The sequence below is a fragment of the Lichenostomus cassidix genome, chromosome 8, assembly GCF_008360975.1.
Source record: "Lichenostomus cassidix isolate B80296 chromosome 8, HeHo_3.0, whole genome shotgun sequence".
Classification (NCBI taxonomy): Eukaryota; Metazoa; Chordata; class Aves; order Passeriformes; family Meliphagidae; genus Lichenostomus; species Lichenostomus cassidix.
In genome coordinates this window covers 7,934,434-7,961,603 of record NC_139489.1, presented here as the reverse complement: position 1 = coordinate 7,961,603, position 27,170 = coordinate 7,934,434, and the positions used below count along the sequence as shown (strand labels likewise).

The window sequence follows — 27,170 nt, the reverse complement described above, 5'->3', positions numbered from 1 at the left end:
CTGGAGAAGGGAGATTTCGAGTCTCTTTGGGAGAGCAGGTAGGTTTCTGCTGTCTGAGTAGGCACAGGGTCACTGCAGCAGCTAATGAAGGTTGGAGGAGGCATATGAAGACCCTTAATTGCTGAGTTGTTCTTCTTCCATCATGAGCAATTCATTAACTCTTGCCTTATCTACGCTGCTGTTCCCTCCCTGAACTGCACAGTCCCTTACAAGATGAGCTCTGGGGGAAAAGGATAAAAGTGGGGAGATGAGAGCCCCACAAACAGCAGAGGAGATGCTGAAGGGCGCAGAAATGGATAAGGTCTTCAGCAAATACCCACATGTGAGAGTCCTTAGCACAAACCAGAATAACCCTGATGTGCTGTTAATTGTTCTAATTGGTTCCAGCAACGAACCCAGCCCAGATGGGTGAGGACAGGCATTTACTAACTGAGCTCCTACTCATCCCCAGAAGTCTGTGGAATTGCTGACAGGATATTACACACAGCAAAGAAAGCACTGGTCCGGCAGCCCTAGCTTTGGGATCCAGGGAAGGAGCAGAGGTGAGACCTCTGGGTTTGGTTGTTACTGCATTGGTTTGCTCAGGGGCAAAGTTGCTGGATCCTTTGGATTGTCTAAGACAGGCGGGCTGGGTGAGGGGAAGGTGCTGGGGTGTTTTTGACCAGTGCTGAGCACATTTGGCTGAGGAGCTCCTCTGTATTTCTCAGGGCATTATTGGAGATAGAGTGGGGATCAGAGCCCAAAGCTTTGGGGTCCCTTGGGCAGAGGTCTCCATCAAGCTCAAATCTTTCCCATACTCCTGGACCCTTTTCCCCACCAGTAAATGCCCCGAAGCTCTAAGTTGCTGTGGAGTTTGATAACTGAAGAGTTAAGGGGAGGGACTTTGATGGCCAAAAACCTTCGTGACTGGAAAGCCTGCCAGGCACTCAGAGAGCATGAAATCCAGTTAGAAATCATCTGAAGCTTGGTTTAGGGTTTGGGGGTTTTTTTGTATTTTTTTTTTTCTTCTTTGTTTCCTTTTTTTTTTTTTTGTTTGTTTCTGTCCAACAGACACAAGGAGTAGGAAAGATGGCTTTGATTTTTTTTTTTTCCTTAAGTGGACTCAGATTTCTGCATCATCTCTTGGAGCTTTTTTTAAAGGAAAAAAAAAAAAGTCCTACCCAATTCCCTCTCACTCCAGTATGCAAAGCTTTAAGGGAGAGTTGCTAGCTCTATTCAGTGGGAAAACTCCCCATCCTGTCTCTGTACTGCAGGCTTGAAATTTAAATGGAGAAAATGAGTAAAGGATAACAGGTGAAAGAAATGCTGAATATTAAATGAGTTGTCACACAGCTGTAGCAAGTCAGTGAACCTTGCTTGCTTAAGAGCTGCCCTGGTTTATCAGACTCTTGGTAAGATCTTCCTGCCAGGGCTCTGCCCTGCCCACAGATCAGCAGCTTGTGTGATGCTGAGGAGTTGGTCTTTTCTTGGCTCAGTTTTAAGTCAGAGCCAGCTCTAAGTAATGGACAAGTGAGCTGCGTGAGTAAAGCCTGACCCCTCCTCTGCAGGTGGCAGAGGTGAGACAGAAAGACCATGATCCACCAGCCCTATTCTCTGTTTCATGTACAGCTGATGCCATTTTCCCTTTTCTGCTGCAAAAAGATGTTTTAAACACCAGAGAGGCATAAGAGGAATGAAAACTGTTTGCCACAGTGCTGAGATGCTGCTGCATGCAAATGGGTTGTTTGTGTGCCTAAAATTGGGTGTTGTTAAAACATGGCTGTGTCTAGTGGGTCTGTGGAGATGGAAAGGAAGAATTGTGCTGCTGCTGCTGGGGACCATGGGCAGAGACGCTGTTTCAGTCTTACCCTGCCTGGTGTAGGACCCACACAGCATGGGGACAGTGGAGAAGCAGTACTGGGCTGTGTACTGTGGGTGTGAGACCCTGTCTAGGGGAGGGATTCACCAGGTGGGCATCTATGGGGACATGGGACTGTCCCTGCCTGGGCTCTGCTCGCCCCATGCCTACACACACACAGACCCTGGCCCCCAAAACCTCCTTCTTTAGGGTTGACATTACCAGCTTCCCTAGAGGTCCTTGGGGGTGAAGTCACCACCAGCAGAGTTAAAAAGCCTTTCTGGAGGTAAATAAAGCCCCAAGCTCTCCTATTATTTTAAAGAAGCTGCCTCCCACCTGTGACCTTGGGGTGTGTGTTGATGGGAGCCTGCCGCAAGGGTTTAGTCTGAAACAAAATCCCCTCTCCCTCTGCCTTTCTCCCCTGAAATGGGAGCTGTCATCATCCTGTTCAATCTTTTAAGTCGGCCTGAATGCTGATTGTCTCTTTTTACTAAAAAGAAAGCGTCTGGGATGCTGCATGAGGCTGTGGCTCTGGTTTAAGGTGTGCTCTCACTTGCTCTTTGGTATTTGCCTGGTCTCCTCTGCCCTGTGACTCCGGTGAAGGTGCATTCCTGATGAAAGGTTTGTTTAAGTGAAAGTGGGGCAAATGGCAGGGCCTGCAGGTCTGTGAACAGAGCTGTTGTTGAGGCCACTGTAGTCTCTTAGAGTGGGCAGCTGTTGGCAGGGAGGGCAGGAATGACAGGCAGCTGGGGTGGCTGCAGGTTTCTTTCTCTCTGTGGGTGAGAGGAACCCTGGGTGTCACCCCCCACTTTATGGGTGAGACAGGCAGAAATCGGGCTCTTGCTGCTCCCTGATAGAAAATACAACTGTGAAACTGCTTTAAACACCCATCATAAGTAACAAACCCACCGGCAGCTGCCAGGAAGCTTTTGGGGATAGAGCAGCATGGGGGTGTTCTCTGCTGAGCCCTAGCTTGAGAGCAACAGGTTGATTCAATGGGGAGATGGTATATCTCAGGTGAAACATAATCCCTCTGACAGGGATGAAATCAGCTCTCTCAGCAGGTACCTTTCCCTGCTGACTGTGGCCTTTCCCCTCTTTGGCCCCAGACCAAAGCTTACTTGACAGGGACATCTTTAAGCAAGTCAAAGGATAGTGGAGAGGATAAGGTAAACATGATGTTCTGTGATACAAAATATCTATTTAGCCAGTTTGGGTCAGCTCTTCTGGCCACGCTCCCTCCCAGCTTTCTGTGCCTCTCTTCACTGGCAGAGTATGGGAAATGGAAAAGTGCTTGACTCAGAGTAAGCTCCACTTAGCAACAACTAAAACATCAGCATGTTATGAACATTATTCTCTAGATTACTAAATACAAAACACAGAACTGGACCAGCTACTAGGAAGAAAAATAACTCAATCCAAATCAAAACCAGTTGCTGTCTGGGGTTAAACCATGACACTCAGGTGAAACACAATCCCTCTGCCAGGGATGAAATAAGCTCTCACAGCAGGTAGATTTCTCTGCTGACTGTGGTCTTTTCCCTTTTCGCCCCCAGACCACAGCCTACTTGACAGGGACATCTTTAACTGTGTCAATCACAGTGCAGTGGAGAAGAGAAGGCAAACAGGAAGAGCACAGTGGAAGGGCAAGTTTCAGAGTGACCTGATGATGGGGTGGGGACCCAAATCATTGGAGCGTGGGTGAAATGAATGGCTCCAGCAATGAAATGCTCAGTCTTTCAGTGAACACGAGGAGGGAAAAACCGTCTGGCTCCAGGAAAATACCTGACGACTTGTGTAGAGGAAGAGCTCTGGCACTGACCAATGCATGAGGCTGATGAGAAGTGATCTGGGCAGGTCATTCAGAAAATCTTGGTTGCTGGCCTGGGAAGGACATAATCTCCTTGGGCTGATGTTATCTGGGAGGCTGTATTGAGTAGGAGGCAGTGAAATGGGGAGGCAAGCAGGAGCCTCTGGCTCAAAGTCAAGCCTTGAGGTCCCAAGGAGAGGTGATGCTGATGGGAGAGGGGATTTGAGTCACCTGTGCTGGGGAGGGATGCAAGGCATGGGAGGAGCTGGCTGGGCTGAGTCTGCTTCAAGCTGGCTCAGCTTCATGTGTGTCCTTTCTGATGCTGGGTGCAATAGTTTTCAGTTCTGTTTCTAAGCTTGTTGTTTTAATGTGGTTGGTAACTTGAACCTCCCTCCCCCAAAATGAAATTTCATCAAAATTTGTAATTTTTAAGGAAAATTTTCATTTTTATCTGCATGCACACCTTTGAATCTAGGTGTTAGCATACCATACCCACCTGGCTGGGCAAGGGTGAGCCTCTGAACATCACGGTGCAGTGAGGTGGCCCCAAATCCCACAAGATCACAAAATGTGGCTCTCTGTGGGAACTAAGCTTCTAGCCCCTGGTAAGTTGAGCTGGAGTGACTTTCCCAAGGGATCTGGGGCATAAAAAGTAAAAGACTCCAAATGTCCCACCCAATGTAAAAGCACCAAAGCATCTTGTCCCCTCCTTAGCCTGCATTAACAGGCAATAAACTCATGGTACCTATTGGCATAAAACCTTGTTCATAACAGCAGTTTAACACTGAAATTGGTGTCTTTCTAAGTTAATCACAAAAATGTCTTGGTTTATTATTATTTTCAATGACATTCTTATTTTCAGATGGCAACATCATGAATAGGAGGGACCTGCTGAATAAACAGCTATTGCCTTTCTTTGTGAAGAGATTATGTTTTGTTGTGCTTGCAAAAATGACTTCTGCTGCCATGTGTTGCCCTTTAAAAGCTAAAGAATAATAAATGAGCAAGAACAAGCATCTCAGATACTTTTTGTATCAGTGCCTATTTGGAAGGAAAGATCAGGTTTGGTATTGTGTGCGTCGTTCAATTTACTTTATATTAATTTGATCTTTTTCTTTTTTATTTTAGTGTAGCCTGATTAGTTCCACATGTTTTCCCCTAAGGATTGGACAGTAAAACTGCTTGCCTGAGTCATCAAGTAGATAAATAATTGGCAAATTCAAGGTCTCATCTCCTAAATCATTCCACAGTTGCTTGTGGCCCTCACAGAGCTCGGTTGCTTGTGCACTCGAGGCAGCGGTTCAGTCCCCAGTCTGGGCTTTCACTGCTCCCAGGAGACCAACAAAGCTCCGATGACGGAGCCTCACATCAGCTTGTCTTGGCACATCTGCTGGAAGAATGCAGGGAGCTGCTGGGATCCTGAGCTCAGGGCTGGTATTTACAGCCGGGGTGGAGGAGCTTTCCTGAAATGGGCACCCTGGAGTGCACACCTGGCAGCTGTGCCACCCCCTGCATGGGGCTGGGGCCATCTCCTCTGTGGAGCTGCTGGGGCTTCTCCTTCTCGCTGGGTTTCCTGAGCCCACAGTTTGGGAGGTGCTGACCTGCCACACAGGGATGCCTGGGGATGCCACACTGACCTCTGTGATTTAACAAGCTGATCCTAAAATGGGCCATCCCAGCATCCTTGTCTTCTCCAACTGCAAGTATCACTCCCAAGTCTAGCTGGCCTAAATATAACCCCACTTGTTAGTCCTGCAGAGTAGCCATGGGATGGGAAATGAGAACATGAATACAGCCCCTGGGGTCCAGCCATGTGTGAGCATCAAGGGATTTGAGATAGATACGTACCTGCTTCTTCAAATGTGTGGATTGTCTGGTTTCTGAGAGAAGCATGAATCCCTCTACTTGAGTAAGAGAGATGTTGGACTTCTGCTTTCCTGTCCCTGTGGGTTATTTCTGGCTTGGATTATTTATTTAAGGGATGCCATTTGTGGCTAGTGGAAATCATATCCAAAGTGTAACCCCACCACTGTTGGAGTAGTTGTACTGCTGTCCTGGGAATGTTAAAGGAGCTGAACTGGATGGTCCCTTGTGTGGATATGTTGTTTTTGTTGGTTTGTTTTGGGGGAGGGAGTATGATTGCAGTTTAAAGTGAAAGAAAGTGCCAAAAGCAGAATGAGAGACAGCTCAGTGATGATGTCTGAGCTTGGGAAAAAACAGTATAAATCTGGAACAGGCCCATCGTCATCAGAGCGGGCTCCAGGCTTCTTAGCAGGAGAGTCACAGTTTCTGCAGAATTGGAAAAATAAAGCAGCCCAAATGCCCCTCGTGAGAGGTCCTGGCCCCTTGGCTCCATTCAGGTGTGTTTGCAGCAAACCTGATGCCTTGAAGGGGAAGCCAGTGAGCCCAAGATCACTGGGGATTCTGGGCATGGGGGATGCAGAGCCCTCCCCTCCTTTGGATGGTGTCGAGGAGTTAAAGGAAGTGAAGCTGAAGGAGAATGAGTGGATTGTGCTTTGCTGGAAAAAAAGGTCACCCTAACACACTGCAACGTGTGATGGTGACACCTGGGAAAGTTAAATCAGCTCATTGAGTTAAAGCTGAGGAAAGCTGTGTGCTTTTGTGTATGTGTCCCCATCAGGGTTTTGTCTACCTTGGCTTTTGGGGTGACAGTTTTGGATGGGAGCATCCAGAGCCCACTTAAGTCCTTTTTTAGCTGGTGCTTGGTTTGGATGCTGGGTGCAGGCACTGCTGATAGTGTGGACACCTGCTTGTCTGGGGAGGTGACCCAGTTCTTGTGGTAGCACTAAGCAGCAACCAGAATGTTGTCCTCTGTAATGCCTACATTATCCCAATTTTAAAAAATGGACACCTTCCTACAGGGACTAACCACTGGTCTGTGGAGGTCTGTCTTTGGTCCTCTCCTTGCTTCCTCTGTTTTCCCAGGAAGTAGATTCTTTGTGCATCTGAGAGCTTTATTTTGGTAGGTCTTGCTTTCTTTTTAATTATCAAGATCTTGCTGTTTGGGGAATGGTTTCCTAAGAGAGCATACTGTGTCCATGTACAGCATGCACCAAGGGGTGTCAGCATGGGGCTGGGATGGGGAGTTTCACCTCAGTCCTGGGGGTGTCTAGGTGCTTCCAAGAGCTCATCAGCCACTCTGGGCCAGGGGAAAGGAGCTGAGCCAGCCCCTTTCCTGGATATTTCCCGTGCAAATGGTGAACTACCCTGGCAAGCCAACTCAGAGACAGCCAGCAAGTCTCATTCTCTTCCCTGATAATCATCTTAATACAAGCTTTCTTCCTTCTCTCTGACCTCTTAGCATTTGGGTTTGAGTCTAGGTCTAGCTTTTCAAGAGAACAGCTCTCCTCTCAACTGGCTGCTTACGCCCTTCTCATCCTCCTCTTCCAGCTCAGGGACTGGGATGGTTCATATTCTTCTTGTGGGTCTAGAGGGTCCCTTCATGTACAGTGAATATCTGGTGGTGCAGAAGGGTCAAAAAGCAGCAGAGGACTGGAAGAAGCAATTTGGCAGCCAGTGCAACTGGCTGGCTTGGATTATGTGTTAAAGTTTTGCCAGTTGTCAGTGTGCTGAGCATTTTGTATCATTATAAGGTTTTAGGAGTCCCAATGCAGATTTTCTATATTTTGTTTTCTGAGATTTGTGTGGTTTTTCTCTTGCAGAAAGAAAACTTGCCCAGCAATTTGCTGCACACATTTATGCCCATTTTTTTTAATCTACAGTGGAAACGAGCATCTGAAATCATTCTCCTGACAGCAACATCTGTAAAACCTTAATGCTGGAAGGAGGCAGGAACCAAGAGATTTATAACCCCCTGCTGAAATATTGGAACGACCTTATTTCCCAGCAATTAGCTTTGCTCAAAACATTTTTGTTTCCTATTAGAAGCAATCTACTAACATTTACATTGATGTGTTTAATAGTTGTTGGCCATCCCTGAATTCAAGCAGGCAAGGCAGGAGGAAAGGGAATGAACATGCTTTGTAAACCGTGAGAGTATTTGTGTTGCATCGTGTGCTGATAGTGGTGAAAACATCCATCATGCTCTGCTCCAGAATGGGAATGACATATTTTGGGAAAGAGAACTGAAGTTTGGCCAAAGCATCTCTATCACTGCAGCATATCAGGATCAGCTCCAGCACCTTTGCTGGAGAGTGGATCTTGATTCAGCTGAAACCCCTGAAGAGTGGAGAGGTGAGGAAGGAGGAGGAAGGAGCAGCAGCTACAAGCTAGATGCTACAGAATGAGTCAGGTCAAATGGTGAGGAGTTAGGTTAAGGAATGGGTGAATGAGTGAATCATTCCCCTTCTTCAGTGGATGCATTGATGTCCAGCAGAGACAGCAGCTCCTGAGACCTCTCTGGGGCCATCAGCAAGAAGTAGATTTTTGATTAGGTGGCTGAGTTCGGGTTTGTTTGGATTTTTTTTTGTTGTTGATTTTTTTTCTTATTATGTTGAGAGCATGATGTAATGGGATGAGACTGAGAATCAGATATTTTAGGTTGAGTTGCAACATGAGGAAAGCCTAATGTCTGAATGCATTGATAGCCTGGGTTGGAAGTGGCAGCAAATACTGTGGCAGTATTGTTTTGTAGGACCAGAGGAAAGAAATGCCTATTTTCTCCTTGGCTTTGAGATCAGGAAGATTAATGTGTATCTAGATGAGGTCCCGAGTGGATCTGAAAAAGATGAATTGTTTAATTGTTGAAAAAACGCAATTTTAAGGATGTTGAAACAAAGTTGAACTTGAAATATTGGGGATGTTTAAGGACAGTGTCTTGTGTCTTTGTTTTGAAATTAACGTGCCTTGAAAATGGAAAGAACATAAAAATTCCAATTTAGGATATTGTTAACTGGCTGTGGGATGTCCCTGTGAGGGGCAGCATGGAAGAGAAGTTTCTTGGGGAAATGCCATAGCCCTGCAGGTGATGGATGATCACCCTTGGCATTCCACAGGCTTTTGTTGTATTTGCTTTCTGGAGGTTTCCTTCGCCATGAGATACCATTTTAGAAGTTTGCTCCAGGACGGTCAGCAGATGGTGTCAACTCAATTTTGCTGAAGTCATGCATGATTCACTCACTTTGGCTGAAAATGAGCTTTTCCTGGCCCAGTTGCTCTTCCTGCTATGCCTCAGTTCCCTATCCCTTATGGTGTGTGGCTGTGTTTCATAAGGCCAAGCCTTTAGCTGGATACCCAAATGGTCTGGGTTAAAAACTAATCCCTTTTGGAGGTGTGGCAGTGAACTGTAGCCTGGAGCTGCAGGCATTTGGGATGGTAACTTCTCAATCTGGCTCTGCTTTTTGCAGAGTTGTAAGTGAATGTTCCATCATTCAGATGATCTCTCTCCATAAACCATCCCGATGGCCAGCTGCTTCCTCAGTCATTGATGTGTTCTAGCAAAAGTAGAGGTGAAGATGGTCTTTTGACAACCTTGGGGAGCAAAGATGTGTGCCCCAAAAGGCAGTGGTTACCCTCTACTGCCCTGGGGACTCTGGTTGGGCTCTTAGTGGGGTTTGGGGAACCTCTGCTGCATCTGACTAGTGGGGGGAGAGAAGTGAGGGTTGATAAATCTCTCAGTGGTATCACATCCAACTCCTGCTAGTTCCTTAGCCTCCATGGATGGCTGGAGCATGAAAATGCAAGCTGAGGAGTGAGACATCAAGCCTCCACTGATGTGTGGAGACAGCAGGGGCTGAGATGAACCCACCTCTCCTGCTCTTTGCCACAGCCTGCTGCAGAAGGAGGGTGCTGCTGTCAGTCGTCAGCCTGTCTCACTCCAGGCATTCCTGGCACAAGTCTCTTCAGGTTTGCTTCTTTGTGCACAGTCTGGTAATTCCTTCTCTGTGGAGTTTATTTGTCTTTTCTTTTTCTTTCTGAGAGGCTGGAGCAACTCCCTGCTCCCCATCCTCCCCTCCTGAGACACAGCCTGAAAAATTACCTAGCCCTTCAGCTGCAGACAGGATCCCTGGCACATGCCTTGGGCTGTCCTGCACTATCCTTGCCCAGCCAGCTCCCTGCAACAGCAGAAAAAACTTATTTAAGCACCAGCAGGAGCAGCACTGTGGCTGAACACCAATGGGGAGAAGGAGAGCTGTTCAGGAATGATGTTAGTTCCCCCAGAAAGGGATAAACAGGCCATGGACCAACTTATGCTTTAAGCATCAGAAGGTGAAAAGCTGAAGGCAATCAATGTAGGATGTGGTGAGAGGCAAAAACTCAAGTGAGTTTGATAGTACAGCTTGGTGCTTTTCTGAAAGGGACAAGTTGCCTTAAGAACTCTTTTAATGCATCTTTCTCTGTGGACTTCTTTCAATATTATCCACCCTACACAGACTACATGCCCCCTTAAACAGTGCTGTGGTTAGAGGAACACCAGGGAGGCTTTTTTTCCTCATTACCAGGTCTGTACATTCCCTTTCATCCCCCAGACTGTGACTGTTGTCCCTGTGCTGTGCTGCTGGTACTCCAAGGGCAGCGGGAGGACCAAGCCAAGGTTGGATTGGACTCTGGCAGCTTGTTTGGTTTGGATCTTGTTGCCAGAGCATCATCTGGTCACAAGAGATGTGTGTAGCTGGGAGAAAGGATGCAGAGATGGAAACTGCTCCCCACTCTTCAATAGCTGGAAATATTTGGGGAAGATGATGTGTTTATCTCACACATGGCACCAAGGACTTGTCCCATTCAAAACTGTTGTGCTTGCAGCTGGCCTGGGACAGCTTCCACATGCTCTCCCCTGAGATGGAGGGTGCCCTGCCTTACTCATCATCTGCTGGACAAAGAGGCTTTTCAGCAGCGGACATATCTTAATTCAACTGAGTATTTTAACTGAAGGATGTTGCTCTGTGCTTTGGGTGTTCTTTTGTGCCAGAAACTGTCACACAATATGTGGGAAAGTCCCCTTTCCCTTTTCCTGAAGGACAGGTTTCTTTTCACCTCCCAGCTGCAGGCAGGCTCAGCACACAGATTTATTTGGGGCCAGGGATGTGTGCGTGAATGTGTTTATTTTACTTTTTTTTTGAAAGAACAATGTTGTGGCGGCCGACAGCTAATCCTAAATTTGGGATACCTGACATGGTAATGAGAAAACAAACCTTCCTGCACTTAAAGTGAGTGACAGGCCAGGTTTGGCCCCAGCAACCTTCAGAACTGGTTTGACCTTGCAACCAGATCTCCTGGGCTGACTGACAGCTTTTTACAGCCGCATTAGGGCTGAGCTGACCTTGTTTATCTGGGGATTCACCTGGGAGACAGCAGACATGTCCAGGGATATTAAGTCTCAAGCTGAAAATGTTTGCTCAGGTATTAGGGGGAGAGTTAATTTAGACTGAATACCTCCTATGTGGCACCAGCCACTGCTCTGAGGGACATTGTGCCCCCTGGCCGATGACAGTTGGTTTAGTTCTTTAGAAAGTGGAGTCTCCTTTGAGTGGAGCAATGCAGAGCCCAACTCGCTCTGAATTTCCCTTCACATTTAATATTTTTGGGGTTTTAGTAAAAAAGAGCCCAGGTGAAGGTGCAGGCTGATCTTCCTGCAAAGAGGTCTTGCTGCTGGCACCAGAAGTGTATTGGACTGGCTGAACTAACTTTTGTTTTATAAAATATGACTCGTGTGAGTTGACATCTATCCCAGCTGTGGTTTGTATCCCCTTTACCTCATACCTACCAGGTCCTTTGCCATGCAGGGGGATGTACTTCCCCTGCTGCAGTGACTCAGGAAAAGGCTAAGGAATAGCAGCTCTTCCTCTTTGCTTCTGTAGATCCAGAAATGAGGACCAAGCCCCAGAGCTGCCCTCCTCCTGCACCCCGAGGATGGGCAGAAGGGGAGTACCCTGTAGATGGTGCTCTGCCCTGTCTGCTCCTATCTACACATTTGGGAGCCTGCAAGGGATGCTTTTCTCTGACTGACACAGTTCCACAAAAATTTTGAGACCAGAGAGGACAATCTGAAATCCCTCACGATAGGCTCAACTTCGTTCAAATATCATGTTGTGCTTGAGTTTAAAGTTAGCTGCTGCTCTAAGGGACAGCCAGCAGCCAGCCACAGAGCCTTCTGTCTGCACCACATGAGAGCTGTGTCCCTTTCCTCTGCATTGTTTCTGTCTAGCACAGGGTCTCAGCTCCCCAAGGAGCCTCTCCTGAGGTTCCCAATTCCACAATGTCCCCTGGTAAACAAGGGAGGAAGGCACAGATGAAAAGCTCCCAAGGAGGAGTAGGATGTGATGGTGCATTGCACAACTGGAGAAAGAGCAAGAAGCTCACCAGGTTATGCAAGTGCCCCAAATCCCGAATATTTGTTTCTCTTCCTGACCCACCCTGCTTTGCCTTCCTCTGCATCAAGGTCATCAAGGTCTGGCAGGTCTCTAAAGGCAGCAAATTCACATGGGCAGGAAAAATTCTTCATATCAACCTGGATGTCCACAGTAACTGGTGTTCCTATATATTGCTCCTGGCAGCTGGTGGGGAAACATAAGCTGAAAGTGCCCTCTGGATATGTGGATCCTCAGCACAGCATGGGCACTGCTGTTGGTCCCTCCTGAACCAGTCCACCCTCAGTAATGAGTCCAGCAAAGAGGAGAAGCATTGCAGCAGTTTGGCCTGGAGGGCTGGAAATGTGGCTGCTGCAGCGTGAAGCCTCCCTGTGCTGGGGGAGGCTGGGATCCTGCTGCTGAGCTATTTATTTAAGAAAAAAAATATTATCATTTCAGGCGTTGGCAGTGTGGGGTGTATCAGCCATTGTATCAAAGATGTGGTTTTAATGCACTTTCCTCCGCTTAAATGCTATTTGCCTTCTCCTTCAGGCAATTGAATTTAAGAAAACTCTGGTTGCCCAGGTTTTGTTGAACAAATTGGTCCCTGCACACACAATTCCCAGGAGGAGCCAGCTCTGCAGAAACTCTGGGAGCTGTCACTTCAGTGCATGGCTGGGATGGGCTGAACGGATTACCCAGCTCTGCATCGTCTGCTCTTTTATCTGTCTCAAAGCAATGGGAAGCCAGGAATAACCCCTCGGGGTTCCTCTGAGCCCGGCGGTTTCTGGAGCCCGGGGTCAGATGACTGTTATTGTAGCTAAAGGTGTTTAACCCCAATTGATTTTGACAAGCCCTATTAGCGAATCCCACAATTACTTATTGGGTTTGGAGAGGAACGTTGTCGATTTAAGGCTGGACGCTCTAACCTGAGTGCTGCTGACAGGATGCCATAGGCATTTGTGCAGAAATCGATAAGAAAAACTCCCCGTCAATTTTTGGGGCCAAATTCTGGCCCTTCCCCAGGGCTCAGCAGCTCTCAGGAGAGTCAGAGTCAGCCCCAAAAAACAACGGGTTGGAAGATGTATGAAGCCTCCTACTCTGCAAAGTACAGACCATCCCTTAAATAAGCCTTGTTTGTACCACAGCTGCCTGCATCCCAGCCCTGGGGAATGGTGCAGGAGCCATGGGACCTGGGGCAAAGCATAGGAGAGTCCTTGGAAAGCTCCCCAGAACAGGCTGAGGGTCGTTTCTGCTCCCCTTCAGACCTGACCTGGCCCCAGCTCGGTTCAGAGAAGGGAGCTGAGGGTGTCTGGTACCAGTGGCTGCATGAGCAGAGGGAGACTACTCAGCATCTTTGCGTGCTCAGAACCATGTTTATCCCATGGGATCGAGTTCAGAGCCCTGCAGGCTGGAGCCACTGCTGGGCAGGCAGAGAAACTGCATGGAGACTTGTGTCTGTGAGAACTATCAAGTGATGAATTCTCTGAGGCTCATATCCCAAAGACGCCTGAGATCATTTGGATGTGAATGGCAGTTATGTGACTAAGTAATCTCAGAGGATCTGGGCTTAACAGAATTGCTGAATTTCTTTTTTTTTAAATTTTTTTTTCCATAATGCAGCAACTGGGGAAATAAAAGCATGATCTAAGGAAGGAAATCACTGCATTAGTCCAACATTTTACTGAAGCTCTCTTGCTCTGCAGGTCAGGTGTAGGTGTTTGCAGGTGGCAGGCACCAGCCTGCTCGTCACCCATCCCGGGACACAGAAATGTGGCTGTCACACGTGCGAATGCAGCTTAGCCCACAAATTGCTGTCGGGCAGCAGAGCAAGCAGCCTCTTGGAAGCCCTGCAAGTTTCACACTTGCTTTTGCTTCTTGGTTGCTTGGGGAGAGGAGTGAGGCGCTCAGGGAAAACAAAGAGCCTGCATCGCCTCCTGGCCGGGCTGCAGAGAGCGCCTGGAGCTGCCGTGAGACTGCGCCGAGCCCTCCGGGAGGTTTTGTAACAAACACCTTGTAAAACGCAAATATTTGAATAGCGACGTTCACGGCTAATGTGCCAGGTCGAGGAATAACTGCTTATATGCTTTTTGCTGGTTGTTTGAAAGTTAAGGGTGAATTTAAGGATTTTCCAGAGACAAAAGCATTGAATATGCTATTTACATGCTCATCCTGCAGTTAGTGGACAAGATTATGAGCTATTTATTTAACAAAGAGACCCTAGCTAATCAGCGGTCTATTTATTGTTTCTTCATCATTTGGCAGTAATTTGTAACTATGTCTTGTTTTTCATTATGGGCACAATTGCACTAAGTGTGCTTGCTCCCCATGCACCATCTCTGAAATTTATTTTCCCTTTGAAAATTGCTCATATTTTTAAATAAAGGACCATATTTAAATGGAAAATATTTATTTCAGATGATTGCTTTCAAAAGAACCAGTTCCTCGCCCTGTTCTGGGTTATTACATGATTTTGTTGGTTTTATTGCAGGCTTTTTTAGCTCAGCCTCCAGAAACCTGGGCAGCAGAGGAAGCAGCTGTCAGTGCTCTAAAGCACTTGGGGTCAACTTTGGTCATCAATGTCCTGTGTAACCTGGGTCAAGTCGCTGAATACCTAAAGGTAAGGAGGCTTTTTATGCTGATTTCGGGGGGATTATTAGTTATTATTAGTTATTATCTGGCAATGTGTCCCTGGTCTCTCTGCCTACCTGTGGGGTGTGAAGAAGGGCTGAAGGAGCTGTGCTGCTCCCAGCCTCGCCAGCCTGCTCTTGACTCTGGCGAGGTCCAAGCCTGACTGAAGGAACTCCAGACTGGAGTTTATTGACCTCCATGCCCAAACTGCTTGGCTGGCATTTTGGTTTTCACCTGGACATCCTGAACCACTGAGGTGCTGTTATCCCTCCTTGAACACAGAAGTCATTCCTCCTTCTCCATGTGCTTGTCTGACCTCAGGACTCTTGATTTCCTGTTGTGTGAGGATTTGCCTGCTCCCACTGCCAGGCAGAGAGCTGAGGCAGCAGCATGGCCAGAGAACCATTCCTGGGGTGGTCAGTGCCAGTGTGAATCAGGCCATAGTGACCTGGAAAGCCTTGTCCTGAGTATTATCTCTTCTCCCACCAACCACAATATTCAGGGGAATGATGGTATCAATGAGAAAACTCTTGGTGGTGGCTGGGACAGAAACAAATTACTTTCCCACTAGGAAAAGGTCATCTGTGAGATTTCATGGACAGTCCCCCCCTCTTGTTAAACACCCCCTTCACTTGTCTTTTTTCTTTTTTTTTAATTTTATTATTATTTTTTTTAATGCTTGTAATTGCGTGTCAGACCAAGTGCACTCAGAATGTGAGCAGGGTCTGATACAAGGAGGGTGAAATGAGATAATCCATGTTTTCATCATCCATAGGCCTCTCTTTTCACGGGCCGTGGGCCGTACTTTATTAGGCTGAGCAGCTCTGGGCCTGCAAGAAAGAGGAGCCCTTTCTCATCCCGATGAGAATAGTGCAGTGAATGGATTCCAAGTGTTTACTCAGCATTTGTCTCGTGGTTTATCAAAGGAATGAGGAGGAGGTGCCGACAGACCTTTTGTCCTGCTGATGTGTTATGACAATGTTCCATGAATATGCAGAATGGCAGAAGGGATTAGAGCCAGTACAATTCCCCTCCGGCGCTTTTTTTTTCTTTTTCTGCCTTTTTTTTTTTTTTTTTTTTTTTTGCCTGGGATGTTCAGGGGTTTAAGAGTGACCTGCTCACAGTCAGGGCACTAAACATCAGATTTTCCTGCAGATAGGGGTGTAAAAATCCCACACTTGTCCAAAGCTGTTAGCATCTGACTTGAAGGTTGGGCTGTCTTAGTCACTCGCTGCTCTTTATGAAATTTCGGCTGGCAGGAACTGCCTGGCTGAAAGCTTTGTGTTTTGGGAGACATGGAGATATTGGGGCATAATTAAAACTTGAGTCAATCAGTGACACGTGAAGCCCAGGGCCAGTGGGGATGTGACTGCTGCTCTCTGCTCTGCTGCTCTTGGTGTAGGCTGGCTGTAGTACCTTGCTGTGTTCTCCTGTTGCTTCCCAGAGCCTTGGCCCAGGAGTTTGGGTGTGATTTAGTAAATGGTGCTGACATTAGGCATCTTCATGTGCTGTTTTAGGTGGACAGGTTAATGGGTTAACCCTTGTACACACCTCTGAGGCTATGAACATTATCTCTGTTTTCAGTATGGGGAAACTACAGTGGCATGGTTGGAGTAGACACACTTTTCCACAGGTGTGAATCCAACCTTTGGTGTTACTGACTCTTCATCAGCTGGAAGTGTTCTTTTTTAGGTGCAATTATGCAAAGATGTCCCACAGGAGAAATTACTCTCCATTGGTTTCCTACATACCAAGAATGTTTTCTACCCTGCTGCTTAAATGATCTAGGAGGAAGCTCCCCAGATACATAAGGGGAATGATGACTTTGTGTCCATGTTGGGCCTTACCCTGGGAAGAAGGGTGTGGGACATGCTCAGCACTGGTCTGTTTTTCTCTCATCCAAGACAATAGATCAAAGCACTGCTGAGCTGTTAAATCCACCTGAACTTCCCCTACCCCAGCCAGAGGGTTGAAACCAGCCTGTTCCACCACTGCCACATCCATGTAAACTGATTGCTCTGGCCTTTCTAGCATGTTCTGCCTTTCTGTGTGGGGTTTTGGTTGCTCTTTGGAGTATCTACAAGATATTTGGTTTGAGTCAGAAGAGAGGTGGGACATGGTCTGCTCTCACCAAGCCCATGGGAATCCCCCTGGCTGTGATGACCACAACATCTGCTGTGGGGACATCCAGCAAAGAGCATTGTGTATCCCTGCTGTGCAGAGATATTTGTGTAACGATGCTCTGAAGGTGGTCAAGGACACCAGGCTGCTCTGTTCCTGCCCCCATGGAATATGTGCTGTGCAGGGCTGAGGTCTGGATCCTGCACAGAGCATCCCATGAAAAATTGTTGCTTTACCTGCAACAATTGTTGCCACTGTTTCTCCCTGGAATGGGTAGCAATGGGGGAATTTCTGCACAAGAATCAACCTGAACAAGGCCTGTGAGACCCTCTGGGGCATCGAGTTTCTGTTTGCAGAATGAGGCATTTGCTGAGCAGAGGGTTGGCAGGTTAGTAATTTGAGTGTGTGTTGGGGAAACAGGGAAGCGGCAGAGCCTCTTGTCAAGACCTGGTGCTGGCTGTGCAGAGGTACCTCCTGCTGTTGGGGTGTGCTTTTTCTCCTTGCTGCAGTCCCTGTCCACCAGCCTGGGAGCACAAGAAATAATTAGGTTAATGGGTTTTGATGCAGTGATCCCAAGCCCAGCTCCTGGCTGGTGGCCCCATGACAGCAGCTGGCAATGGCTCCTGCTGACAGAGGGTGTGTGCTCTGATTTGCTCCCTAGGGAGGCTCTTGGTTGGTCTTGGTTTTGGTGGAAAACCCAACCAGTGCTGATATCCCTTCTGTGGGATCTGCTCAGCACTGGGATGTGTTGATGATGCAGCTGATGAGGGGAACCCGAGGTACCTCAGGCTTAGCTCTTAGGCCAGCCAAATTCTTGAGACTGGATTAAAAAGAAAAAGAGCATTTTACCCCATCTTCCAGCTCTCACCACCATCAGCAACAGAGGATCTTCCTTTGACCTCTGGGGAGGTGCATGAAAGATCTCACAGTTTTCAGAGTGTCCTTTGCAATCTGGACTCCTCAGTTGTGTAAAGAGTAAAGAAACCAAAACAGCTAAGTGGGAACAAATAATTCCCACTCTGAGAAATCTGTGATGAAAACACAAGTGTTGACAGCCCTGGGAAGGAGGCCAACCTTGGTCCCACAGGGAATTTACAGCACAGACACCCCACTGTTGAAGCAGCCTTCCATTCTCTGCTCATTTTATCCTCTGGGATTATGTTATGGCTGCAGGCTGTATCTGAGTCCCTTATCCTTAGGGGTGGACTAAACAGTGGAAGAACAAGCCCATGGCAGACACCAACCTCTGGATTTTGTGTGTCTTACAAGGTAAAGCCATTGGGACCTGTTTGCAACCTGCTAATTCTGTGGTGGAATCTGCTGAACCCTCTGGTGGGACCTGGCATGCTGCTGGCTGCCCACCCTGGCACCCCATAACTCCTTCATCCCTGTGGAAAAGTACATATCTCAAACACCTCTGTGTTGATGTGCTGCTCATCTGGACTTCACTCAGTTCTGTTGACTTCTACTTCACTTTAATGTGTTTGGGCCTCTTAGGACTGCTTTTTGTTGCTGCTGATTTTTTATTTTTCTTTAGGAACTTTATGGCAGGATGTAAGTACCCAGTTCTTGCTGGTCTGGATGGAAGCTGGATTCCTAACTTGCTTTTGCAAATTCCTCCCAGACTCTTTATGCTGGAAAAATGAGGACCATAGCCTATTTTTTTTTCTCTTTTGACCCAGTCCCAGATTTGGCCCAGGTTTCCTGTGTCTCTGTCTGCCTCAGTTTCCCTCCCTGTGTGGTGGGAGACAAGTTGCCTCTTTCTAATCTTTTAGGTCACGAAGATTTGCTGTGCCTGCTGAGAAAAACACTAGGCCAGAAAATGTGTGTAAAATTTGTATTCTTCAACTTTGGTGTAAAGAAAATGGATAATATTCAATCCTCTGATCATCTGTCAAAGGAGAGTGGGTACTGCAGCAAATTGACTGAGAAAGGGAAAGGAAGCAGTTGATTCTAAATTTTGTCTCCTGACCTGTCCTGTGGCTTCATGAATCTGTATCAGCCTCTGTGTCTCCCCCTGTTATCTCCTGGAGACCTACAGATGTTGTTTTCTAGTCGATGATTTCATGTCATTTTGAAGAGGATTTCTTCCCATAGCACTAAGGGATGGCACCTCCCTCCCAGCCTGGCCCCCATCCTGAAGTTCTACTCAAGTATTTAACTCAATATTTATTCTGCAAGGATGAGGCAAACTCTTGGTCATCCCTGGGGAGAAATCCCTCCCTCCCTTCCCCTGACATCTCAGCATCTCGGGTCTCAGTCATATACCACAGATGGCCTCCTCACCACTGACACTTCTTAAGCCCATCAAATGGAGCAGGCAGAGAAAAAGGTGAGATAAATACTGAAGTTTTGGCTGCAGTGGAAAAAGAATGATGTTCTGCTCTCTTACCATAGGTTTTTCATTCGGAAAACTTGATCACAGCTTGTTATTCACCCATTCCTATTCAAAAGCTGAATTATGATGGTTAAGCCACCAGCTGCATCGTAGAGAATCTAGAAAATCTTTTTAATGCAAACAAAAAAAACATAATGTATGCAATATATATCCTTATGTATGTGGGGAAAGCTTCCAGAGATGCCAATTAGATGCATCTGCAAAGCCAATATGAGTATGATTCTTGGTTCCATCAGAGAGTATTTGGATGGCAGTTGTGATGATGTCCCTGCCTTGCTGCATTGCTCCAGATGAGTCAGTTCTTTATGCTCTACTTGCATTTAGAAATGGACAAAATAATTTCTGACCTTTCCCCAAGAACATACTGTACTGGACATTTTTAAGGGTGCTTGATGTTGACATCATGTGATCTTCATTCCTTGCTCATGGGCTCTCCTTGAGGCTGAGATCACGTGAAAGCAGAGCTCTCCTTCATGCTCAGCTGGTAAGGAAGGTCAGTGTCTCTTTTTGCATCTATCCTCTTGAGTAACCAAGATCCAAGCCAGGTTTCAAGTCCAAATCCACCTCCTTCATTGTTTATACTCAAGATGGCACTACCAGATGGAGTTTGCCTCATTGTTAACCTTCTAAATGGACCCTAAGACCACTACCTACATGCTGCTGCCTCCATGCATCAAAAACTGCCTGTGAGACAGAGATTCCCACCTCAGCTGGAGGACTCCAGTGCCCACAGCTTTTCAGCAGATGGAAGTGAATTCACTGACTCTCCATGGAGCCCCAAAATAGAGAAATGCCTGTGTTGATTCTCCCAGTCCCAAGTAGCACCATGCAGGGATGGTTTTGGCTAGAAGGAATGTGAGACAAATTCTGTGATTCATACTTGTCCAGTCTGATTTGAATCTGAATCATCTCTCTCCCCTTCTCACTGGGAAATGATGTGATGAACACCAGCCTGTCATGGCTGGAGACCTTTTTCCTGCACCACGTGCACTTTGAAGTAATTGCACAAATTCTTAGGTTTTGCTCATTTGGGGAACCTCAGCCATCTTCACCACCCCTACAGACATGTGGTGAACACTTTCCATGTGGGGCAAAAGGGCTGGGCAGTGGCCAGGTGTGAGCATCTGTGCTCTTCTTCCCCCTCAGATCACCATCTCATGGCTTCACCTCTGTGTCCTGCTCCATCCCCACCATCTCATGAGACCCTATTTCCTACATAGCCTCCATTCACCTGCTCCCACCAGCTTATGGGGTGCCCTGTACTTCCTGCTGAGGTTAGTGCTCTCCCTGCACTACCAGGAGGGGATTCCCAGAGGTGCCTGGCTGGGCTGGGGAGATTAGGGACTCTTTGTTTCAAAAGCATTTTAAGTGGTGAGAAGAAAAACAACCTGCAGGTCAGGCTGAAGGTACAAGACAGGAGGGAAATTTTTCATGGCAGAGGTGTGCTCTTGGCCTAAGGGGAGGAAAAAGGCTATTGTGGTTGTAGTCAATGAAATCACTGCTGGCAGGAGCATTAAACAGAGGAAAAAGAGAGCAGGTACTGAGCTAGCAAGGTGGGGTTTTAACCATCTGCCTGGGCTTGCAGCTGGTGGTTTTAAGGGAGTAGAAAATCGACAAGGAAAAGGATAAGTTTTGCAGTGAAATCCTTGCCTGGGAGCCCTGGTGTGCAGCATCTGAGGCATTTGGGCATCAGTTCCCTGATTTAATTGACAAACCTCAGCAGGCTTGGGGAGCTGGCTGGAGAGAGGGTTTGGGCAGCAGGAAAGCTTTTCTCATGGCAACTAGGAAGCACAGGGAAGAGGCAGAACTTCCCAGTGTGTGGAAGGCTTGGAATATGGGATCAGGGGAAGGGAAATAGTGTGGCAATGCACAAACCACTCCTTCTGCAATGCTCCTGTCCAGACTAAGTTTTCCTGCCAGTTTCTGTCCATCCTTGTGATCTTCAGGTGGATTTGTAGTGGCTTCAGGCACATCCAGTGTGCCAGGTTCTCCCATGGACCTGGCTGCCTATTTCTATAGTGAAAGCATCAAAATTTCTGGGTAGGGGTCAGAACCAGCCCTATAGAATGAACCAGCCCTGGTTTTTTTCCTCCCATCCCCTTTGTTTCTATAGGAATAAAAGAAAACTTAAAAAATATTACATCAAAATGAATTTGGGGGAAAAAATCCAAAAGTTGCCCAGAGAGGTGAAGAATAGTTTACAAGTTTCTTTCTTTCTTTAGCATTTTTCCTTGATGTTCCACAGTTTTTGTAAATGCTTTACCCATACTTTTTGTGAAGAAATGACTTTGCCTGGACCTTCCTGCACAGTTGTCTACAAATATATAAGTGAGTCAAAGAGCTAGTTCTCAGGAAGGATTTATTTGCTTTGGTTATCAGTTTCCTGCATCTTAAAGAAATGGAATAGCTCAGGAAGGGTGTTGAATCATGGCTTCTTTGACCCCAGTCGTTGCCTGGTGTCCTGGGCTGGTTTTTGCATGGCTGCTGGTCCTGTAGCTGGGCAGTGTGGTGGCTCCACTCCTGCACGTGTGCTGGCTGTGGTCACAAACCACAGAGTGGACCTCCAGACCTGCTGTTTCACTCTCATTGCTGTTCTGTGTCAGATGTTCCACCTCTGAGAGGTGGCATCCCTTGAGGGAAATGTCCCAGGAGGAAAGGATTTCTCACACTTCCCCAAGCTGTTGTCACTTCATACAAACGTGCTGAGCTCTTCCATGGCTCTCCTTGGTGGTGCCAAGCAATAGGACAAGAGGCAATGGGCAGAAAATGATGCATGGGGAGTTCCACCTGCGTATGAGGAAGAACTTTTCTACTGTGTGACTGAGCACCCTAACAGGCTGTCCAGAGGTACAGATACCTAGGCTATTGTTTCACCAAACCAGGCAAAACTACAGGTCTCTTAGCATGGCTGCCTTAAAGATCATGAACCTCCCACCCAGTTACCCTCAGACTGCATGTGGTTTAGCAGAAGATTATTTTGCTCTGGGGCAAGAAAATGCACATTTTTCTAACCCAAACGATTGCCAAACATAGCTTGGAAATGTGGCCTCAGTATCACTGGTGCAATGCCTACCTGGGTGCATGAGGGGCTTAAAACAGGAGCTCACTGGGGGTGCACAGCCCCATTCCTCTGCAGTGAAGCAAGTTCACCTGTGCTGTAAAAAGAATTGTGTGTGCAACGTTTCTAGAGGAGGCTGCAGCTTCAGAGCAAAACAGTTCAGGAGCTGGAGGTTGAAATCACTCTGAATGATCAGGATGAACTGATGCAGAAGGCAGCAGATGCTGGCAAAACTTACACTTGCTTAGTAAATGTGATTTACTCCCTTCTCATCACCTCATTTTAAAGAGAGTTCCAGATCACGTTTGTTTGGTAGCTACCTTTATTATTGTCTTCCACTTTTTAATAATAGATCTGAGCCAAAGAGCACCCTGAGTGAGAAAGCATATGTGGGAATCAGAGTCTGTGTGTTCTGTCCATCCTTATTCTATGGTAAAACACAGATTGTTTCCTGTCTGTGTGCTCCAGTCCACCTCTGTCCTGCTGTTTTATCTGTCTGTCAAAGCTATTTTGACATCTGGGTCTTAACCCACTGAAGTTGAGAGCTGTTTGAATGGTCCTGTCAGCTTTAAAGTAACTACTCACCAGCTGGAGTCTGAGCCAACCCACAGCCCCAGATGGGGCCAAGGCTTCTCCCACTGTGTGTAAAATGACATCAGATCAGGACCTGGGACTATAAACACTTAAAGCAGTTGGGTCTTCATGGCCCATTGTCCACATGAGATGTCTCTGCATTTGTTAAATGTGATCTCAGATGCAGGCAGCTCCAGATCCAACCACACTGTAGGGTTTTCTTTTTCAACTAATTCTCAGTTGTTAAGACTAATAAGAAAAAAAAATAAAAAAGAGAAAGTCAGTGATAAGTAATGGCTGTTTGATATGATTGAGAAAAGCTGTTCCTTTTTTGCACTCCATAACCCTTTTCCCTCCCAAACCCATTCTTGCTAGATCAGAATACATTAAATTCCTTGCATCAACATGAAAATCTCACCAGCTAATGTTTGCAAAGCTGAAGGTTTCCATCTCCCTCAGCTGGGAGGAGTTATCTTGGGTATCTGTCCTGCTGCCCTCTTCAGTAAGTGGAAAAGTCAGATCCTCAGGCTGAAATTAACCACCTCTATTCAGATGCTTGCTTGATTTAAATGCACTCTTCAGGAGAAATATGAATCTTCCATTCTTTTTCTCTTGGCTCTTACAAGGTGAATGAATGGTCCCAGCTGTGCTTTTCATTCTCTTTCCTCCCTGAAAATCTATGTCTGGAGAAGGGCACCTTTCTCCAAGGCTGTGTTTCACCCTTTTTCACCTGCTCTCTGTCCTCCAGCCAGCACCTAGACTCCTTTTATCCTCATGTGGCAGAGGGAAAACTGAGGCAGTTAACTGCAACAGCACTTGTCAGACCAGGACTGGACCCACGATTCCCTGGCCCTGGGGAGTGGAAGAAGAGCCACAGATATCTGCAGGAAAAATAAAGCAAGAACAAAACCACATGGAGGCTCAAGACGGGGAATGAGCAATGGTTGGAGATTATCTGGATGGTGAATTTAAAACCACTAGGAAATGCTTAAAGGAAAGGGCTGGAGACACTTTTCCAAAAGGCTGGGTAGTGCTTTAGTTTAAAAAGGAAGGGAGGAGGATGAGAGGACCCAGTCAAGATCACCTGCCTGTCTCTATGGGAAAAGCCTTTCATTGTGTTCTGCTATTGGAAATACTTTCAAACAAGTTACAAAGCCAAAAGATTCAAGTTTTACTCCAGAGGGACACCTGAAGGGATCTGCCACTGCATTCATGGTAGACTTTTCCATCTGTCTCCCCAGGACATGGACACATAGCTACACCTAAAGCTGTGATCTGGCCGTAACTGTTCCCCCGGGCTTGTCCAGCCCACCCTTACACAGTGGCTCCCTTCCCTGCTCTGGGCTGGGGTCTCCTTGGGCAGGCATTTGGCTTAGAGGAGACTCTCAACAGCAAAGGGTGAGCACAGTGTGAAAGTGCAGATTTTTTGGTGCTGCTAAAGCAGCCAGCAGCCCCTCAGCCCTGGTAGCGGCATGTCAGGGATGGAAGGCAGCAGCTCTGCCCAGCCAGCTCGCTCTGGAGAATTGAAGAGGTTTTCCTGAAACCCAGTAGGGAATTCGGAGACTGGTGTTTTCCTTCAGCTTCATACTCTCGCAGGCATAAAGAGACCCTCACTTTCCCTGTCCATCTCCAAAGCACTGTCCCTGTCCCACGTCCCTTGCCAGCACTGCGGGAGCTACATCTGGGTACCACTGAGCTCTGCAGACCATTTCCCTTTCTCCTGGGAAAAAGAAAAAACGTTTTCCCAGGATTTCCTTACCTAAGAGGTCTCCCCAAACTCCAAAGTAGCTAAACCGACGGGCTTGGTTTCGGGGAGAGCCCCTACCTCTTGCCGGCGCTGAGTTGGGGCACCTCTGAGCGCTTTTCACAGCGAAAAAGACAACGAAATCTAAGCGCAGGAGGGGTCCCGGAGGGAGGTTACCTGCTCTACTGCTGCGGGCTGGCGGCGGCACCAAACTCGCCCCGGGCTGGCCGTCGGGACTCGTTTTGTTTGGTTTTTCTCCTGGGAGGAAGCGCCAGTTCCGAGCAAAGCGAAGCGCCGCAGAGAAGGGCCGGGAGGAGAGCCGGCCGCAGCGCTGGCCCCGGGACCCCCGGGGGAGGGACCGCTCGGGGGCATGGCTGTGGAAGGAACCCCAGGAGAGGCTGGGGGATTTAGCCGTGGGAGTCGGGACCCCTCCCCGGGGGCCTCCTCCTCCCGCCGGGGAAGAGGGGCCGGGCGGGCCAGCACCGCACGCCCCTCCGGGGGGGCGACAGCCCTATATATTGCCAAGCGGCTCGGGACCGACCTCCCCATCGCGGGGAGCTGCCGCCGAGCCTGCCCCCCTCCCCTTCCCCTCCCTCTCCCCTTCCCCTCCCCTCGGGGGGGCTCTTTCTCCCGCCGCTCCCCCCCATCCTCCGAGGAGGAGGAGGAGGAAGGCGAGGGCCGTATATGAACGCGGCCGGCTTCCCCTGCCTGCGAGGCATGTGCACGCTGCCTGCTCCCAGCCCCGCGGCCGCGGCCAGCCCCGGCTCCCCCGGGCCGCCCCGGGGGTCTCCGCAGGCGCCGCCGGTGAAGCCGGAGCCGCGGGGCGCTGGGAGCAGCCCGGCCCCGCCGCCGCCCGACGAGCCGCCGCCTCCCGCCGGGGGCCGCCGGAGGAAGCGGCCGGTGCAGCGGGGCAAGCCCCCGTACTCCTACATCGCCCTCATCGCCATGGCCATCGCCAACGCCGCCGAGAGGAAGCTCACCTTGGGGGGCATCTACAAGTTCATCACCGAGCGCTTCCCCTTCTACCGGGAGAACCCGAAGAAGTGGCAGAACAGCATCCGCCACAACCTCACCCTCAACGACTGCTTCGTCAAGATCCCCCGGGAGCCCGGACATCCCGGCAAGGGCAACTACTGGACACTGGATCCGGCCGCAGAGGACATGTTCGACAACGGGAGCTTCCTGCGCCGGAGGAAGCGCTTCAAGCGCACCGACATCACCACCTACCCCGGCTACATGCAGAACTCCAGCGCCTTCACTCCCCCGCCCGCCGGCCGCCCCACGGCACCCACAGCGCCCTACCCCAATGCCCTCTGCTCGCCCGGCTACGGCCCCCAGCTCTCCAGCACCGTCTTCCACCCCTATGCAGCCGGGGCAGCACCGCCGGCACAGCATCCCAGGATGTTCAGCATCGACAGCCTCATCAGCGGGCAGCAGGCCCTGCAACCCTCACCGCCCTCCGAGCTGGGCCACCCATCGCTGGGCTTGCCCGGAGCCGAGCTGGCTCCTGCCTGCTCTGCCGGCAGCTCCGAGCCTCCCTGCTTCCAGGCGCAGCCTGTCAGCCCCGGCTTGCTGGGCCGGGCCGGCCCCAACTCCCTGCCGTACCCCTATGCCGCCTCGCCCCCGCACCTGCCCGTGGCTCAGGGCAGCTACTCGCCCAGCAGCCCGCAGCTCTACGGGGCTCCCAACAGACTGGCCCTGCCGGCCATGCGGCCCCCGGCCTGTGCCGAGCACGGCGAGCAGCTCCTGGGGCTCTCCGCCTCTCCCCTCGGCCAGTTCGGCTCCAGCAACACCTACATGAGGCAGCCCAACTTCCCCGCTGGCCTGGAGCGCTACATGTGATGGGGCTGAGGGGGCTTGGCTGGACATCCCTGGGCTCCCACCAGCGGCTCTGGACAAGTGGACTTCTCCCTGCTGTAGGGGTCAGCTGGGGTGGAGTCAGGGGTCTCTGGTCCCTGGCTGTGTGCGGACACACAGGTGTGGGAGGACTCCATTCCTCTCTTTCCCGGCTAATTTTGAAGTGGAGGCAAGGTGATCTATTTTTCTGCTCCATGTCTTCCTGGAAAAGGTGGTCTCTGGCTGCATCTGCCAGGCAGGGCTTCCCACGCTTGCCCTTGTGCCCAGCCTGGCCCCGGGGATGCACACCGGGTCACCCCCAGGGCGAGGAGGAGCACACTCAGGAGGTGGGTGCGTGGTGGAACATGCAGGAACTCTCTCACAAATGGGCTTTCTCCTCTCTTCCCTGAGTGCCTCCTGTGTAACTGGAAGGAAAGTTATCAAAAAAAAAACCCAAACCACTAAACAAGTTCACTGGATTTTAAATGAATATTTAAGATGTTTATCATTTCCTTTCCCTGTAGGAAAAGAAACCCCCAACTTGACTACTTCTTTTTACTATTTTTAAAAATTACTTTTATTGTTAGAAAGGACTTTTTTAAAATAAAGCTTTTTCTTCCAACATGACCAGTGCTGCTGTTCCTCTGGCTCTGGATGGATCTTGGCAAGAGGAAATTATAGTCTTGTAACTGGTGGGAGATGGAGTTGTGCTGCTGTTGTGACACCGCCACATCTTACATTTTTTGTGACACTTTCAAAAACTCTATTTTATTATGATTTTCTTAAAACCAAATGGTAACTCCTGCAAGGCTTGCCCATGCACCTCTTACTGGACTTGATAGTTTCCATTTGCATAGAGAGAATGTGTCTTCCCTCCAAGGTATCCCTTGCAGAT

General features: G+C 48.7%; 1 protein-coding gene and 1 long non-coding RNA gene across 3 annotated transcripts; one reads left to right on the top strand and one right to left on the bottom strand.

Moving 5' to 3' along the window:
* FOXE3 (forkhead box E3) lies at nt 1–26,900 on the top strand. 2 transcript variants are annotated; one of them, XR_014853705.1, is made up of 3 exons: nt 1–542; nt 14,406–14,534; nt 18,442–19,154. XR_014853705.1 is itself a non-coding variant. In XM_085067654.1 (3 exons), the coding sequence occupies exon 3, from the start codon at nt 25,124–25,126 to the stop codon at nt 26,279–26,281; it is 1,158 nt and encodes a 385-aa protein (XP_084923780.1). In that variant the 5' UTR covers nt 1–542; nt 14,406–14,534; nt 23,444–25,123; the 3' UTR covers nt 26,282–26,900. The 2 variants fall into 2 exon arrangements, 1 of the variants encoding a protein (XP_084923780.1); XM_085067654.1 differs by lacking the exon at nt 18,442–19,154 and adding an exon at nt 23,444–26,900.
* Nucleotides 21,629–23,450, bottom strand: LOC146433743 (uncharacterized). Its single transcript, XR_014853706.1, has 3 exons — nt 23,114–23,450; nt 22,708–22,944; nt 21,629–21,851 (listed from the first exon to the last, which is right to left on the bottom strand). It is a non-coding gene; the product is annotated as an uncharacterized LOC146433743 (long non-coding RNA).
* Nucleotides 26,901–27,170: the final 270 nt, after the last annotated feature.

Coding starts and splice junctions, on each gene's coding strand:
- FOXE3 (XM_085067654.1), top strand. CDS start 25,124: ATGAACGCGGCCGGCTTCCCCTGCCTGCGAGGCATGTGCACGCTGCCT.